This window comes from Cucumis sativus, chromosome 7 (assembly GCF_000004075.3).
Source record: "Cucumis sativus cultivar 9930 chromosome 7, Cucumber_9930_V3, whole genome shotgun sequence".
Taxonomy (NCBI): Eukaryota; Viridiplantae; Streptophyta; class Magnoliopsida; order Cucurbitales; family Cucurbitaceae; genus Cucumis; species Cucumis sativus.
In genome coordinates this window covers 10,063,954-10,083,542 of record NC_026661.2, presented here as the reverse complement: position 1 = coordinate 10,083,542, position 19,589 = coordinate 10,063,954, and the positions used below count along the sequence as shown (strand labels likewise).

At 30.4% G+C, this 19,589-nt stretch overlaps 2 protein-coding genes across 2 annotated transcripts; one reads left to right on the top strand and one right to left on the bottom strand.

Annotated features, from left to right (window-relative positions):
• The first annotated feature begins 10,012 nt into the window (after positions 1-10,012).
• Positions 10,013-11,481, top strand: LOC101219240 (sufE-like protein 1, chloroplastic/mitochondrial). Its single transcript, XM_004139722.3, has one exon. It carries the CDS (start codon positions 10,151-10,153, stop codon positions 11,177-11,179), a length of 1,029 nt encoding a protein of 342 aa, XP_004139770.1. The 5' UTR covers positions 10,013-10,150; the 3' UTR covers positions 11,180-11,481.
• Positions 11,482-15,140: 3,659 nt separating this feature from the next.
• LOC101218998 lies at positions 15,141-16,771 on the bottom strand. Its single transcript, XM_004139721.3, has one exon. It carries the CDS (start codon positions 16,393-16,395, stop codon positions 15,520-15,522), a length of 876 nt encoding a protein of 291 aa, XP_004139769.1. The 5' UTR covers positions 16,396-16,771; the 3' UTR covers positions 15,141-15,519.
• Positions 16,772-19,589: the final 2,818 nt, after the last annotated feature.

Here is a 19,589-nt window from a genome sequence, read left to right as displayed (position 1 = left end):
GATCCTCTAAAGGCTCTGATACCTCTCTATTAGCCATTTGATATCACTAATTACTTATCATATTTGCAAAATGAAAGATTTGGACAAAAGACTTAAATCTACTAAGAAATTAATTTACGAATGTCTTAAATTATGATTTATTTTCTTTATTAGGTTTTCGTAAATTTGTAGGACACTTATAATCTTATAATAATTATTAATTATATATAATTTTTAAAATTAAATTCAAATGAACTTTTTATTTATATTATACTAAATTTATAATCTTATAATAATTATTAATTATATATAATTTTTAAAATTAAATTCAAATGAATTTTTTATTTATATTATACTAAATTAATTAAGTAAATGATAATTTTCTTATTTGCCCTACTAATTTTCTTATTTGGCCTATTAATTAAGGTATAAATTTATTATGAAAATTAATTGAAGTATTTTATTAATTCAATATAAAATGAAATCTTTTTTTAATATGAAATTATTTAATGATTAAAAATAACATTATATCGTTATTTGCATCACCGTTGAAGATTATGAGATAAAAATTTTGACGTCGGTGAAGATTTCGTCTTCTTCATAATTCAATTTTGATCGTTTCTTCCATCAATTTCGTTGTTATCAATATCGTTCTTCAATTTGGCTCTTTAGTTTATTTCAAAATTTTGTTTTATATACAACTTTTGGTTAGTTGTCTTCCTCGATTACTTTTTTTTTCTTCAAATTTCAAACAATTACTTTCGTTTTCTTTTTTTTCTTTCAAATTTCGTCCTTTATCAAGATTTTGCTTACACATATACCACTTCATATATACAACATGACATATGTATTCTTTCTTCTTTTGTTTCGTACATATATTTTTTTCTTAAAAAATTTGTTCTTTCTTTTTTAGTTTCGTAGCATTTATTCCTCCTGTTTTATTTAATTTTTTATTGTTCAGTTCAGTTCAGTTCATCTTCCTATCATGTTCGACATATAATTTTTATTAAATGTCTCGTCGTTCGTATATACTATAGTACTACTGAATAGTAAATTTATGTTATGTGATTTGTAACATAAATATTACTACATATATTCAATAGTACATAAATTCTTTTTCATGTTATGTGATTTTTCTTAATGCGTATGTATACCAATATATACATAGATTTTATATTCATTTAGTATTTTTTTTATATTTCTTACATATATGCTATTGAATAATTCATTTATGTTTTGTGATTTGTTACATATATACTAGTGCATATATTCAATAATACATACACATATATTTATTTTATGTTATGTGTTTTTTTCTTACTGCATTTAACATGGATTACATATCCGATCAGTATTTTTTTTAATTCTTACATATATACTACTGCACATATATCTTATGTGATTTGTCAAATATATATATACTACTTCATATATTCAATAATACATAAATGATGTTATCTTCAATATAATCAATATTCCATAGTGTATTTTGAATACAAAATATAAATTCTCTTACTAACCTTAAATGAACAATATATACTATAATATACTCGTAATCACTATTGTTTCAAACATAAATTCTTATTTATTACATATAAAATGAATATTTTAAATAAAATACATAAATCAGTTTAACAAATTCATAGCATAACATTTCATTCATAAAATGTACAATGTATTGTTTCATATATACTATTCATAAACCAATCTAACATTCAACTATTTTTTTCATACAATTCAATGGATCTTCAATTCTTTCATCAAAGTCCCTACATTGCAAACATGTTCAGTTTTTCTCAACATTACATATATCATAGAACAACTAATGTTTTAATGACATATATTACATATACTCATCACATTTTTTTCTCACTCATATCCTTGTAAACATAAACAACTTTCATACATAATCAATATTATTGAACATAGCGTATTGTTTACTACGTAAGATATGAATATTTAAATAAAATACATAAACAAGTTGATATAATAACCTTTCATTAATAAAATATACATCGTATTATTCAATATATACTATAATTACGTAAAATATATGCAAAATGAAAGAAATAATGAACCAAGAGAGAGATTGGAAAGTGAGAGAGAAATCAGAATGAGAGAATTTTTGAACAAAATCATAAAAAGAAAACTAATTAAGAGACCATTTTTGTTATTAATATTACTATAATAAAATTTAATCTCTTACTATATTAAATAGAATATCTAATAAATGTAAATATTAATCATGATCCACCTTCCTTTTCTCTATTTATAATATACTATTAATAATAAAGATGAGTAAATTGGTCATTTGAGCCCTATATTTGTGTAAAATATTAGTCAATTTAGTACATTTTTGAAAAAATTGAAAAATTTAGGTCAATCTTGAAATATGGTATACAATTTTAGGTCATCTTGGTTAAATACCCTTGCAAAAAAGAGTTGTCGTTGACTATTTTTTCTAAATATTTTTGTCATCTTATCCAAATTCCTAAATTATAATTTGATCTTAACACAAATGTAATACAAATGTAATGTTAATGAATTTATATATTTCTATATTAAGTGATATTAATTAAAAGTGAGAAATGATTGTAAATGATAAAAAAATTGAAAATATTTAAAAAAAATAACAAAGTTTTAGATTCTATCGATGATAAATATTATCATGATCTACCAGTATCTATTATTGATATAATTTGATTCATTTTGCTATTGTTGAATGAGAAGTTTTACTTAAATCACAAATTGACACGTTATTTAACCAAATTAATGAAAAATTATAAACAGTTGAATTTGAGATTTGACCCGCATTCCAAATTGGTATTAAGGACATAAATTGACGAATCTTGATGGTGCCATGTGTCTTAGTGTCGACCATTAGATTAATTTAATTATTTTGATCTAATTAAATGTTAAGATTCATGCTAAAGTCCAATTGAGCTCGAAAATATGCTCAATTTAGTCCAAATGTTTAATAAGGCGCAAGTCCACACAGTTAGCTTCAAGGGCTAGGTCAACGGGCCGATCAAACCCAAACCTACAAAGTCTACTAAAGAATTCTATAAATAGAGAAGTTCTCTTCATTTGTGAAGATTCGAAAACTTAAATTCTAGAGAATTCTCCAAACGACTAGAAGACTCATTAACTTCTAAAGCTAATCTATATTTGCATACACATTTAACTGAGAGAGAATAAGAGGATCAAGTGATAGAGATCGAATCACATTTGCATCAAGCCAATATCTATACAAGTTCAACTCCATGAAACATATTTGTCCGAAAACCTTGTGCGAACAAATTGATACGCATGGTGGGACATCTCTACATATCATATCTCTATCGTCATCCAAAAATAAAAAAGTAACGTAATGGCACCAAAGAAAGTTACATCAAAATCTACTTTTAGTGACTCTTACACAAGACCTGTCACCCATAATCGTTCAAAACCAGAGACAAGGTTATGCCATCACGCTGGCCATCACCCAAAACTCTTACACAGACAAGTTCAACATGATCGTTTATATCATATCAAAGTGATATTTAAAGTAGAGATGTCTATTTAACCCACGGGTCCATAGCCCCGCAGGGACCTATCCCAAACGGGACGGGAAACCCCCGAATACACAGGGAATGGGGAAATTTTTTTCCCTGTTAGCAACACAGAACCAAAATTGGGGAATACATTCCACGACCCCATCCCTGCCCCGCCTCAATTAAAAATATAATTATATATATATATATATATATATATATATATATATATATATATATATATATATATATATATATATATATATATATATATTAAATATAAATATAAATATAAATATAAAAATTTATTATTTAATAATATGTAAAATAGTAAAAAAAAACTTACTTTGATATTCTTCATTTCCTTCTTTTCTTTATTTTTCTTTCTAATTCCAATTTTTATGTTGTAAACTTCTATATATATATATATATATATATTGTTGTGCCTTACATTTGTGATTTGTAAACTTTTCATAAAAAAAATATATTGTTGTGTCTTAAGTTGTAATTGAAAATTTATTAGAATAGTTATAGAATTTTTTTTTTGTATAAAATTTTGAATTTTATCGATGATTTTTAAATCTATCTATAATAGTTGGATATTTATTTTTATAAACAATGAGTTAGAATTTGACATTTTAATGGTTTTAAATAAGAAAATTGATAATATTCTATCGAAAACAAATAACGTTGAAAATGTATATACATTTCAAGTTGTGGATTGGAAATGAGATTAAACTTTTAAAAAAAGGAAATATTTTTCCGCGAGGAACCGAATCCCCATCCCGTTAGAAATTGGTGGGGATGGAGAATGAGATAGGGCGACGGAGACGGAGACGAAGACAAAGACGGGAAGTGACATCCCGCCCCGTCCCTGCCGCGTGGACATCTCTAATTTAAACGATCTTGGAAGAGGAGCTGAAAGAAAGAAGGAGAAGATAAAGAAATAAAGAAAAAAAAGATGAATAAAAATAGAAGAAAGTAAATTTAGAAGAGGAGTTGAAGAAATTTGAAAAAGAAGAAGCGAAAGAAAGAGAAGTGACGAATCGTTCGCCATATTAAAGACAAACTTGAAATTTATAAAAATATTTTATCGGCTTAACTTTTTGTTTTTGTTACACAGACCGTAAATATTTTGGCGTTTTGTTACATTTATGAAAATTAACCAAATAAATATAGTTAAATAGAAAATGTATCTCCAAACTTAAAAATAAAAATAATATATTAATCTAAAATTCAAAATTAAATTAACATATAATTATGAAAATTTAAGAGAAAAAAATAAATTAACCATATACATAGGAAATATTAATAAAGAAAGAAGAAAAATTAAGAAATATTAAACCTATAAATATGAAAAATTAAAAAAAAGGAGGAAAAGAAATAAAACAAGTTAAGTAATATAAAATAAAAAGAATAAAAAATTGATAGACATGTGTTTGCACGGATGAGCTAACTCGAAATTTTAGAACATAATGAAAATAAAATCAAATAAAATGAAACAATTCTTTAATCTTAAGAACGAGAAAATGAAAATGACTATCAAATTCATCTTTTTTTTTTAAATGTGAAACATAAACAAGAACAAGAAACGTGAACGTTATGAAACATACTCTTAGAATAGAGAATCTATAGAAATAGTTTCTCCAAGTTATCTTTCCATTTTATTTGATTTTATTTCTTTTATATTTTGAAATCTTTAATTGTCAATCAATCTATTTTTTTATCAAACCATTTTCACATCAATTAAAATATATTCTAAATCAATGAGAAATATTAACGAGTTCTATTGGAGTAAAACATCTTAATTATTCATTTAAATAAATTTATTGTAAATAATAAAACTGTTGAAAATATTTATAAATATATAACAAAATTTTGAATTCTATTATCGGTGAATAATATGGATAAACACTAATAAAAATTAGAAAAGTTTATGATAGAATATAAAATTTTGTTATATTTTTGTAAATATTTTGGTTAAATTTGATAATTTTAAAAAGTTTGATCGGAAGTTTTGAAGGTTGATGGACATGTGTTAGATTAGAAGAATTATAGTATAATTTGACCTAAAATTGGAATGGTTTGAGATTTTTATGTTTCACCATCCAAAACTTTCACATTGAGTTGATGAGTCTTTTGGTTTTTTATTATCTAAAGCTTTCCTATCATTTTATATTATTTTTGAATTTATTCTTCCATAGTTTTAAAAATATTCATTTACATAAATATATATAATATATATACAAGTACTGTTTTCTAATTGAAATTTTGAAAATTATTATTATTTATTATAATAATTATTCTTTACATATAGATTTTTGGAAACAAGTTCAGTTATTCTTCAACCCTTCTTTACTTTCATTGTTTGAGTAATCATTTTTTGTTTTTTTTTTTGATTCCATTATCAACTCAAGCTAGCAATAGGCTCCGAATCAACATTTATTTTTTCCAACCATCTGAAAACAGGAAAATTAGCTCCTCCTCCTCAACGCTTCTCTGCTGGTTTTACCTTTCTATTTAAAACATATCCGATAACTAAGACTAACACTCATAGCCATAGCTCCACCGTGAGTTACCGGAATCTTGGCAGCTACGGCCACCTGCATTGTCCTTCTGCTTCACGATTTACGGTCGTCGACTGGTGCTTCTTCGTCGTCGTTGTTGTCTTACTGTTTCATCTACGTCCGTTCTTCGGCAGTCATTTCCATCTTTCTACATTCGTGCACGAGGCTTGAAGACGACGAAAATATTATGTATTGATTAATTGAAAATTAATGACCTAAATAAATTAGTGAACAACTCAGTATGAGTTTTCACCGTGTGATCAAAAGTTTTTGATTTACCATATATATGATTTTTTAAAATATTGTTAATTTGAATTAATAATAATAAAAAATGGTATTAAAATTTTCTGGGAAAGATATTCTCATCGGTAAATTCTTCTACAAATATTAGTTAATACAATTCAACCTTTTATAGTTAAGTTTGAATGAATTTTACATCGGATTTGCACATATGGTCTAAGAATTTAGCCTATTTATTTTTACGTTATATTTGAGGATAACATACTGTAATATTTTGTATAGTTTGACGAATTTTGGTTATAGCAACAAACGTTATTGTGATGAACTTGAATTAGTCTATGCATTCCTGGATGGAAATAATTTATGACATAAATCATGCATAGAACTAAAAGCGAAAATTCAATTAAACAAAGGGATCATGAATACCTTAGAATGGAGTTTTGTGAGCTAAATGAATTTGTTCATGAAATTTGTTTCCCCTCAACAAAATAGTATTATCAAACTTTGAATATGTTATGGACGTAAATATTTTTGAAAATTGGGGTGTCAAACTAAGGTATCATATCTTGTGTTCAAGAAATCTTTAATATGATTAAAAACATTTGACTATGTTTATTGATTATGCTCACAATAGTATCGCATATAGATTTATAAGTTTAAATGATAAATCAATTTGTGAATATTGAGACACTATTGTGATCAACTTGAACATGTCTATTAGCATGTTAGTATGAGTAGAAATATTTATCATGTATGTTATATTTAACAAAGTTTATGTATGGCTTGCATCATGAATTGTTAAGTTTGGTAGTACAACATCATTTGCACATTACTAAAGTTGGCTAGTAGTATGAAAATATGCAAATTCATTGCTTATGAAGCTCACAAGATTTTATGGAAGTTTAAGATATTGTCTAAGCTATTAAATATGTGATATCTTATAAGGCACGAGGACTTATACCCTAAGTTATCCCTAAAAGTGGAATCATAGTTACGTCATCCTTGGTTTAGCCTAGTTGATATAATCCTCAGGTCGAACAAAGGAATAACGGAACCTTAAAAGTAGTAATGTTGTTATCTAAATGAATGAGTGTCTATTTTAGGGGAGGTTCAGTTGGAACTTTGTTCGAGTGGAGGATCGTTGGAAATGCGACCAAATTCCCACATTAGATAAGGAAACTGATCATAAGTACATAGGTGCAACTTTAGACTTATGAAAAATATTTTGAATCAAACGTGGAACTTAGAATGTTTTGATGCTTATTCTCATATGACTAAATTAGCCATCGTAGAGTTCCTTAAAAGCTTTTGTAGCTGTATGTGGTCTTCAAATACATCAAGTGTATGTAAAGACGATATTCCTCAATGGTAACTTGAAAGAGTCAAATTTCTTTATGGTCTTTAACTAGTTTCTAAAAGTTTAATGAGAAAACTTTAACAACAATGTAGTAAACAATGTCTTGTGAAGTGAATTGTTGATATATGTGTTCATTAAAAGTTGCTTGGAGTTGATTGTGTGACTATATGTTTGTATATTGGTGTAATTTATGTGATACATACATAAATGTTAGTAATGCTACAAAGTTATCACATTTTGAAGTGAAAGATTTATGCGAGACTAAATGTGATGCACTGAGTATTATTGAGAATGTTTTGATTTATGTTAATCATACACTAAATGTTGTTAAAGGGATTTGATATTTTAATGATGCTCTGGTAAGAACATCTTATGATGCTAGTATGAGCCTTAAGGAAAATAAATGAGATAATGTTTTTCAATCTGAATATGCAAGGATTATAGAAAATACTATGTTTTGATAACCTGTACAAAATGTGTTATTGCATATGTTGTAAGAAGATTGAGTACATGTATACACATAATCCTGATTAAGATTATTTTATTGTCCTTCGTCATTTACTAAGATATCTTAAGGTTTACAATAGATTTTGGTTTGCATTTTAATTATTGTCTACCATACCTAGAGAGGTAATGTATGCAAACCAAGTAACTTAGAATGATGAAGTAAGCCTTACTAGTGGGTACATGTTCTTAATGAAAAAAAAAAATGTACCATTGTATGGGGACATGAGTATGAATGATATAGAAGTCTAATGAGAGATGTCCCATTGTGAGGGGGCTCTATACCAGTATAATTTTATTGAGATTCATACCATGTTATAGAGATTGTCAAGAATAGTATGTTATGGCAATAGAAGACACATTCCTTTGAATATGAAGTTGTAAAATGATAGTTGAATGAAAGAATTATCTTCTTGAAGTATGTAAGTTCCGAGGAACTTTGTAAATCATCTCTCTAAAGGCCTAACAAGGAGAGCAATTCTAGGATTTTCAACAAGTATGAGATTATAAATATTTGATGATTGATAGCCCTTTATTTGGGTGGTCTATTGCGATAGACTTGATGGTCTGTAGCCCTTTTATGAGTGGTCTACTGCGATAAACTTGATTATCTGTAGCTCTTTTTGGGTGGTCTACTGCGGTAAGCTTGATGGTCTATAGCCATGTGTGGTCAATCCTTAAATGGATCGATGGATGAAATTAAAACCTTTGAAAACTTTCACAGCTCTTCTTTGGGTGGTCCTGGTATGAACTTGATGGATAATTGGAAAATTTTCATAGCCCAGCTTTGAGTGGTTTGTCTTTGACAGACTTGATGAAGTTGGTCTTGATATGGACTAGATCTGAAGCTTTCATAACTTAGTTTTGAGTAGTCTATTGTGATAGACTTGATGAATCAATAAATGTGATTATGAAGGTGTGACCGCCTTCTATGAAAAAGTTTAAGGATTTTTTTTTCTAGAGCGTTCATGTTGACCTGAGGTTCTATGTGCATTGCCTTAAATAGCACAATTTTGAGTGGTCTATTGTGATAGACTTTATTGCATAATCAATAGAAATTTAAGAAGTAAAAGGTGTTGTGGGGGTCTCAACTGTTGTTATTGAAAGTTCAAAAGGCAATTAACTTACTTTCGATGATTTGGATTGTTGCCTCCCTCACTATGCATCAATTCAAATCGAAAGATATTGATGTTTAAGTTTATACACTTTTTTTGCTCAGAGAAAATTGTTCTTTACTGTTTTAACTAGAATGCAATGATAGTCATTCGTGGGTGGGAGATTGTTGGGAATGACCATCATGGTACTATTTTCTAATTGATATTTCAATTTTCAATTGAAAATTATTATTATTTATTTTATTTTATAATAATTATTCTTTATATATATATATTTACATTAAGTAAAGATTTTTGGGAACATGTTCATTTATTCTTCTTGCAAAAACTCTTCTTTCTTATGATTCTTTGAGCAATCATTTTTTTCTTTTTTGATTTCATTCTCAACTCAAGCTAGCAATCGGTTCAATGCTCCAAATTTTGCTTTCAGGGCAGTGTTTCGACACAACACAACTAGGATCAACATTTGTTTTTTCCAACAACATATACATATACATCCAAACATCAATCATCATATGGTTTATAAAAAGAATGATGGAAAGTAGTCAAATATTATGCAAGTTATAGTCATAGTTTGATGTCCTAATTATAATAATTTTCCTACAAAAAGATTTACATGGATGTAGATATTGGTTTAAAATCAAGGGGAAGCAGTGCATACTTCCAAACTTTTCCATAAAATTGAAATCTAAATATTTGAAATCACATTAAATTTCCCTTAACAAATTTAGGTTATTTACTTTCTCAAATAAGAGAAAGGAAAAAACAAATCTTCCTTCTCCCACCATTTCTCGAAAACGTTCTTCTCCGAAGCAGAGTGTGCGAGTGGCTCAAGAGCTTGAAGAATTTGAAGCCATGTCATCTAGTGGCTTCCGATTGCTCACTACAGAATCCTCAATTCTTTCCCATTCTCCCAAAACTTTCTTCATCCCCTTCAATTCCCACAATTTCCCTTTTCTTCGATCCATTTCTTTCCAAAGATTACCCTCCAAATCCCCCTCTTCACTCTCCGTCTCTGCTTCCGCCGCCTCCTCCAAGCCTCTGCAACCCATTGAACAACTCCCTCCCAAGCTTCAAGATATCGTCAAGCTCTTCCAATCGGTTCAGGATTCCAGGGCCAAGTACGAGCAGCTCATGTTCTATGGCAAAAACCTCAAACCCCTTCACCCCCAATTCAAAAACAACTCCAACAAGGTCGAGGGTTGCGTTTCTCAGGTCTGGGTCAGAGCTTATTTGGATTCCGATAAGAACGTTGTTTACGAGGCCGATTCCGACTCTGTTCTAACCAAGGGCCTTGCCGCTCTGCTCGTTCAAGGCCTTTCCAATCGTCCTGTGGATGAGATTCTTAGGGTTTCTCCTGATTTCGTTGTTCTTCTTGGCCTTCAACAGAGCCTTACGCCTTCTAGGAATAATGGGTTTCTGAATATGTTGAAGTTGATGCAGAAGAAGGCGCTTGCGTTGCTTGTGGAATCTGAAAAAGGTAATGGCAGTGCGGTTTCATCGTCACAAACAGATGATTCTGCTGAGAAAGTAAAACCAGAATCTAATACTGAGAAATCTGTTGTGGATTCGAAGTTGGGGGATAAAGGAAGTCAAAGTTCTGATGTATTAGGAAGTAGAGGGAAGAGAATAAAGGAGATATTGGAGAGAGAGCTAAATCCGGTGGAATTGTATGTTGAAGACATCTCTTATCAACATGCAGGGCATGCTGGGGTAAGGGGTAATGATGGAGAAACTCACTTTAATTTGAAGGTTGTCTCAAAGGAGTTTGAAGGGAAAAGTTTAGTGAAGAGGCACAGGCTCGTTTATAATCTGTTGCAAGATGAGTTGCAGAGTGGACTCCACGCCTTATCCATCTCAGCAAAGACACCTGATGAAATCTGAAGCCAATCTGTCATATCTCACTTCAAAGAGGTTTTCCTTCAATTTTATCTGTTCTTAAGTTCTATTTTGTGGCTGAGGAGTATTTATGTTACCATTGTCATAATGTTCGGCTTAGATCTTGAAGTTTTAGTGTTAATGGATCTGTAAAATATTCTTGTTTTATGGATTATCATTATGATAGAAAAAGAAAGATAAAGATCTGAGGGCCTTTTGTAATATGAAGAACAAAACACATAATTTACCAATGAAATTTGTGATTGACTCATTTCATAGGCACAAAACTAATATAATGTATTCGTCTATCAGTCGTGTGGGTTTTGATTAACAACTTCTGCTAAACTGTCTTAAGAATTAATTCGATTTTTTTGTCTTACTAGTCTCCAAGCTTGTAGATGTTTCTTTCTTAACAGGAACTCTGGTAAAGTCTCAAATGGATTTTTTTACCAAACTGCACCAAACTCTTAAGATTATGGACCACTCTAATTTCTAGCCATTGAATTTGGAGTTTCTTCTCAGTCTAGTGGAACCTCTTAAAGTTGTGCACAATGGATTGATTGTGATAAATTGATGGATTGGGTTAGATGTGTACTTAAATAGACAGACCATTACAAAATAAGGGGAGAAAAATCTAATTTCATTCGGCTACATAATGTCAAAATGAATCATTAAGACCATCAAATAACTAGAAATATACATCAAAGCATAGTTTGAATTCTCAACTTCAGGAATTATCTTCAGTCTTGGCTTTCTCAACCACATTAGGTTTCACTTTGTGCCTTGTTTAAAAGGACTTCCTTAAGAACATCAGTTGATACCTTATTTTATTTAATCTCTATTTGGAGAGCTTGGTTGTAATCACTACTAGGCTGGGCTTTTTCCTCTGTTTACCAAATCATTGAAGCTGTTTGTTTATCCGAAAAGGAAAAAGATCAGTTAATTTGATCCTTCAATGGGAATTCTCGGTGCTCTCTTTATCTTCTTGTGAAGTAAATCTCTTCAGTTTAGATTTGGGGTTTTCATAGGTTTTAGTGCATAGTATTTTCTTCCAGGTTTTCTTCAAGCCTAGAGTTGAAATCGTGTTTTTTATATTTCCATCCCTTTATCCTGGAAAACGTTTTTGAATTTAAGATTGAGCTATATCTTGTCATGCACTCTCCATCCAGTGGGTGTAATCTTGTTAAACGTGACTTGTGGAGGGTGAGGGAGTCCATTTTTTTTCACACCAAAGTTCAATCACTAGCAATGTTTTAAAAGTCTAAAGACGACCTTGGCACTTCTCTCCTTGAAGAGGCGAGGCACTTGCTTGAGGTGGTACGAAATGTAAGCCTCAACCTTTATTTATTGAAAGTAGAGACAAAGAACAAATACAACTTTTACATGGGTTTACCCTAGTTCAGGGAGAAAACCTCTTTGCAAATCTTTCTAGGAAACGAATGATACAAGGAGCATTATTTTATATTCAATAGAAGTCTAATTAAAATAATGAAAGATAATAAGGGCAACATAAAAGACTAAAATACCTTTGGGCTTTCAACATACAACAAACCCCTAATTCTAACACTCCCCCTCAAGTTGGGGCCGTAAATGTCAAAAAGGCTGAACTTGCTAACACAACACTCGAAGCTCTGTCTGAGAAGCTCTTTTGTGAGAATATCAGTAATTTGTTGGTTTGAAGGTAGGTAAGGAATGTAGATGCTTCCACTATCCAATTTCTCTTTGATAAAGTGTGTATCAACCTCCACATGTTTAGTTCTGTCATGTTGGACCGGGTTATTGTCAATGCTGATAGTTGCCTTATTATCGCAAAAAAGTTTCATAGGCACCTCATAATCTTAAAGAAGATCAGATAACACCTTCTGGAGCCAAATTTCCTCACAAATACCCAAACTCATGGCTCTGTATTCACTTTAGCACTGCTCTTGGAACAAGCCCTTGCTTTTTACTTCTTACTTCTCCAAGTAACAAGATTGCCCCACATAGAAGTACAATATTCAAAGGTAGATTTTCTATCAACAATAGACCTTGCCAGTTAGAATCTATACATGCTTCAATACTCCTTTTTTCAATTTTCCTAAATTTCAACCTTTTACCCGTAGTTGCTTTTAAATACCTCAAAGTTCTGTGTACTGCCTCCATGTGTTTTTTGTAAGAAGATGATAATTGGTCATAAGATACACATGAAGCAATAGGACAAGTGCAATAAGGTTTAACTTTACGAAGAGCAATGCAAGCTAATCACATGGTCTTGATCTGATAACAAAGAGTCTTTAGGTATCTTTAGGAGCAACACATTCACCTGAAGGTTGTTGTTGCCAAGAGTAGACTTTAGGTATTGGTGGACGATTAGGGGTAGACGCTGGAGGAGAGGGATCAAGGGAGGGAGTTGGAGATGTGAGAGTATAAAGAAAAAGATCATCCTCCTCCTCCTCCCCCTGACTCATACTAGGCAAAGGGGTAGTGAAAGACCTATCCTAAAAGAAAGTAATTTCTCGAGATACAAAATATCTATTCAAACTTAGACAATAACATCTTTACCCTTTTTGAACACGAGAATAGCCTAAGAAAATGCACTTCAAAGACTTGAGGTCTAACAAAAACACACTTCAAAAACTTGGGTCTAACTTTGTCAAATTAGGATCAATATCTCAGACAAAATAAGTACAACCAAATATTTTTGGCTCAATAGGAAACAATGTTTTTGTTGGAAAGAGAACATGATAAGAAATCTGACTGTGAAGAACATACGAAGGCATTCTATTTGTAAGAAAACAAGTTGTGGAAATTGCATTCACCCAAAAATGCTTTGGAACATGCATTTGAAAGGATAATGCACGTGCAGCTTCAAGAAGATGCCTATTCTTCCTTTCTGCAACCCCATTTTGGGATGGAGTATCAGCATAGGATGTTTGGTGAATGATTCCTTGTGTCCAAAGGTACGAATTTAGTGCTTCTAAAAAATACTCACTAGCATTATCACTTCTCAAGGTTCTAAGACACACACCAAACTGTGTTCGAATTTCAGCATGGAAATTGCAAAAATGAGAAAGTAACGTTGAGTTTGGGGATTTGTGAAGAGGTCTGGCTCTAGAAGGTGTTGTCTGATCTTTGTCAAGACTATGAGGTGCCTATGAAGCAATTCTATGATAATAAGGCAACCATTAGTATTGTCAATAACCCGGTTCAACATGACAGGACTAAACATGTGCTTGACACACTTTATCAAAGAGAAGTTTGACAATGTTAGCATTTGCATTCTTTACATATCTTCAAGCCAACAGATTGTTGATATCCTCACAAAGGGGCTCCTCAGACAAAGCTTTGATTTGTGTGTTAGTAAGTTGGGTCTTTATGACGTTTACGTCCCAACTTGAAGGGGAGCGTTAAAAATATTGGGCTTAGGTCGGGTTGAAAGTCCAAGGGTAGTTATGTAATTTACTTTGCCTATTTTTATTCAGTTAATTAGGCTCGTTTTGACTATAAATACTTCCCCTTTGTACCTTTATGAGTATTAGAAAATAATAAAATTATCGACACTGGTTTTTCTCCCTGTACTAGGGTTTCAATATAAAACTGTGATTGTTCTTCGTCTCTGCTTTCGATAGTGGTATCTATTAGATTATCAACCAAGGGAACAACTAAAAAGTGGTAAATCTAGACACTTCTAAGTTTTAGAATCATAGTAGCCATAGGGTACATAATGATTTTATTTGATTCCCAGCAGCAAATGATGTAGAATTGGACAATGTTCTGTAGCAGTTGGCTATCTTAGAATCCATAATTATAAAGGTAAATACATACATGAAAATATGTCAGTTTGAAAAAAAGTGGTCCGTATCAAAATTTAAAAAGTGATTGGCAGAGAATCCTTGAGGGATATTTGGTTGATACTCACAAGTCACACATTCGATATTTCCCCTTAGGCATTGATGGGGCTATTTAGCTATGAAACTTGAAAGAAGAATGAGGTCAAAGATGAGACTTTTGTTATTTATGACAAACTAAAATGTCAAATTGATATTGCTAAATTACAGCAACTGGGCAGAGTTTTAAACTGAATATTTTTCTTTATCAGTGTGTTTTTGGAGTCTATATGTTGGCTGATGAGCCTGATCCTAGGTTCACGTATCTACTGATCAAAAAGGCTCACACACAAATCCTCTTTGACCCAAGAATTTCCTTGCATTAAGTTTCAGAACGTAGAAGTAAAAAAAATGGTTTAAACCATGTCAAACAAGATGAATGTTGTTTAACTGATATTTCAGATCTATTTGGACATTGCACACAGAGATAATTTAGAAGGTGCACAATATATATATGTGTGTATATATAATCTTGCTTCTTCACCTCTTGGTTTTGCAACTCCGGGCAACTAGAATGCCAGTTGGTGGACTAGTCATCACCAACTGGCATCGGCTGTGCAACCAGAAAGAGTAATGAATGATACCAACTGAAGCTTTGACCCTAAAAGTTCCTCTGATGTTATAGACAACTTTGTTGTTCTGTACCTGTCGTCGAAGTACCAACCCAAAATTTTGTGGCAAGAAAACTAGGCTGGATGTCAAGTGAACAGGTTGTAATCTTATTTCATTTTTTCTTTGACTGAAAGGCTGGATTGCTTGAGTTGCTATGAGTCTATCCCCAAAAAAGAGCTCTATGTCGGCATTCTCATATCTCACATCGACTCTGTGGTTTGGGTTGGTGAAATTTGCGAGAATGGTGAAGTCTCCGTTTAGATATTCAGGTGCATCAAAGTAGATTGTGCTGAGGCTTGCATTTGGTATGTCAAACAAAGGATTTCTTGGTCTAATAACCAGGAAAATGATCAAAGTAGCAATTCCAAGGAAGATAAGGAGAAGACTAAAAGCTAGACACAGGAATGCAAAACACCATATAATTGGATTTGTTTGTCGTGGCCGAGCTTGCTGTAGTAATTGTGGTTTTCTGTACTTACTTGAATCTGTGTGATTTGTATTTAGCAGTGGAGTGTGTGGTTTTGTAGCTCGATTTTGTACAATTATTTGATCCAAAGAAGCCAACTCCGCCTCTCTTGAAGATGAAGCCTGAGTTGGAGTAGATGCTTGAGCAACTGCTGCTGAGGTGGGGGATGGTCTGGTTGTTGGTAGAGCAGCACCACTGGATGGCGAACTTGCTGGTGGAGCTATGGAAGTTGGTGGTGATGGTGGTGGTGGTGGTGGTGGAGGATATAGGCGAGGCATCTGAACTAAGGCTGAATGAGAATCCTCAAACTCAAAGAGGAAGATGAAAGTTGATATCTTTACCAAATTGTTTATATGAATCAATTGTTAAGTGATTCAAGTAAAAAAGAAAGGAAAAAGAAAGAAAAAAAGAACTAAAGAAGCTTTTGATAAAGGATGTGGGTCCAATGAGCTGTTTATTGATATTGGGGAAAGATGGGAGTGTCGTAAAAGATGAAATAAAGTTGAACCAAATAGTTGTCTTTGTTTGAATTGAATAACTTCAGCTTTAGGAATTGCAATTCCCTCCAACTATAACTTCAAAGGGGACAGCCATTTGTGTATTTATCTATGTATTCCACATGTAATCTTGATGGCTATATTGAACAGTTCTTTTTTTTGTTATTCTTATTATTTTTTGAAAAAGTGCATATATTATACAGGTAAATTAGTACTTTCATTAAAAAAAAATATATTAGCAAATTGTAGTATAAATTTAACTCGAGAGAGAGCGTTGTCATCTTAAACAATGATATGATAGTATGTCTATTTTAGTAGTTATTACAGTCTTCTTAAACAAAATTTTGGAACACTTTTCTTACTCTATACTATACCTAGTTTTGCAAAAAATAACTTAAAAAAACTACAACAATCTCAGCCAGTAAAATATTCTCCTCTATCATGTGTCACTTTCTAAATGAACTGTTCATTTACGTGTACAATATATTTTCGTGTTGAAAGTATGGCTAGGGTTATTCGATTAAGAAAGTCTAAAATGGCATATGTTTATACATGGAGTTAATTTAATCTAGGCTCAAATGAGTTATGTCATTTATTCTGTCTGTTAGTTCTTCCTCTTGACATTACATGTTTCTTAATTAAATCATCAAAGTTAGTTTAACAAACACCACATCATTGTAAGTTAAATGCTCATCGGTTTTCTTCTTCTAATGCATATTGTATATACATCAATATAAGATAATACAATATTACAATATTCCTTCTTAGGTATCAGTCCTTGTACTAAAAAAGAAAAAGAAAAGAAAAAGGTAATAGTAAGATTAAGTAGGTCATTAGGGAGAGTTGATGAAAATATGGACTAAAGTAAAGTAATGTTGAAAGTCAAATGTGTAAATAAGGATGGAAATTGAATAATACACAAACTTTGGTCTTTGTGATATATATATTTATATAATATATATCATCAAATGGAAGGTTACGTCTTGGGAAAAGGGAAAAGCCATTTTTGATTCTTAGCCTTTAAGATTTATATCCAATTGGATTGATGTGAGAGAATACTGCTCAAGAAACAGAAATCCTAATTTTCTATTTATTTATTTAATTTTCTTGTTTCCTTTTATCTTTTCCCTAAATCTTAATTTCCACAAAATGCTTTACTTTTCTTCTATTCACCTCACCTCAATTCAAATGAATTAACAGTTAGATTCCGTTATTTGTTATTTATTTGTGTTCTGTCACGTGAACTAATGCATAAAACGCAAATCATAATTTGATTGATGAGTGAATGATGATCAATTTCAAATTCGTTTGCTCTCATAAATAAAAGCAATAATTAAGAAACTAACAACATATATATTTGATACAACACTATACATTTCATTTTTTTTTTTATAAAAAGAATAGATTATGATATATTTCATAAGTGCAAAAATAAGACAATTTGAACATTATCATATTACCAAATAATATATTTACATTTATATTTCTTAATATATTTGTACACATAGGATAAACAAAGTCTTTCAGTATACTTGACATGTACTTGAGATCTGAATATAGAGGTGGTCAATTTTTAGCTAGAAGTATAGAAAAAATAAATAAAGTCATCTAAAATGAAGAAAAATCATTAATTGAAAGTATTCTACATTACATGAAGGTTTTTTTTTAAAAAAAATATATAATAAATTGGCAAAATATTTACCCTGGATAGAACAATTTTGAAAACGGAGAAAGTCCACAGATCCACAATAAAAAATACCAAAAATGCCTCAGTCAATACGAGATTAATCGACCACACGCACACGTATAATTCTTCTTCTATACGACCATGATACATGATCATGTAGGTAATGATATACAATTGTAATACACGATCGTATAGGTAGTATCAACACAATCGTGTAGTTCTTTTTAATGATGGAAAAAATGTTTCAAATCTAAATAATCATGTTGACCATGCTAAACAATCTTGTTGATCGTGTAATTCTTTTTAAACGATGAGAAGTATACTAAACGATTGTGTTGACAATGGTAAAGTATCGTTTAAATCATGTCAAAGTGATAAAATGATATTGATATTCTTGAATATGAGGAAGAAGAATTAGCTTCAAAGAATCTTGTCGAAAAATAATAGTAAAGATGAAATAGGATATTTAAACAGAAGATATTTAAGAAAAAAGATCTAGAAGAGGAACTTAAGAAATTTGAAAGAAAAGATGAATAAATTTCAAAGAATAAGAAGAAAGATGAGTGACGAATCATCAATATCAAGGAAAAAACTAAAATTTGTAAAATATTTTATCGGCTTCATGCGTTTTTTTATTTTTGTTACACAAATTGTAAATATTTTTTAATTTGGTTACATTTTTTAAAATTACACTTTATATGAATATAAAAAAATTAATAAATAAAAAACAAAGTAAAAATTCAAAACTACGTTAATAATCAAACAATTAAATATTTCAAAATCAATTGATGATTGACAATATATTTTAAAAATAAAATCATTATATAATTAATAAATTAAAATTTGAGAAAATTAAAATATAAGAGTATGAAAAGGTTAAAAATGTTAAAAATCATGAAATATTATTAAATTTTAGTACATTTATCATATTAATTATAAAGTAGGTTAATTTAATAAATTATAAAGTAGGTTAATTTAATAAATGTTTTCGTATTGGAGCATAAAATTAAAGAAAAATTTAGAGGTAAACCCTTATAAGTATGATCGAGCCAATAAGACAATTGAGCTTAACATTTATGAAAAATCTTAACATATTAGACTATTTACAAAAAAAAAGATAGCAAGTTTAGGTTATTAGTGTAATAAGGTATATTGAATTAGATCATTAGTGTAGAAAACTCTTAATTACAATCGAGTCAAGATAAGTAAAGTCGCTCGCGTCCAAAATCCAACTCAATTTAAGCTCGTGTGGGCAAAATTTTGGGCGAAAGAAAAGATTGGTTTGAAG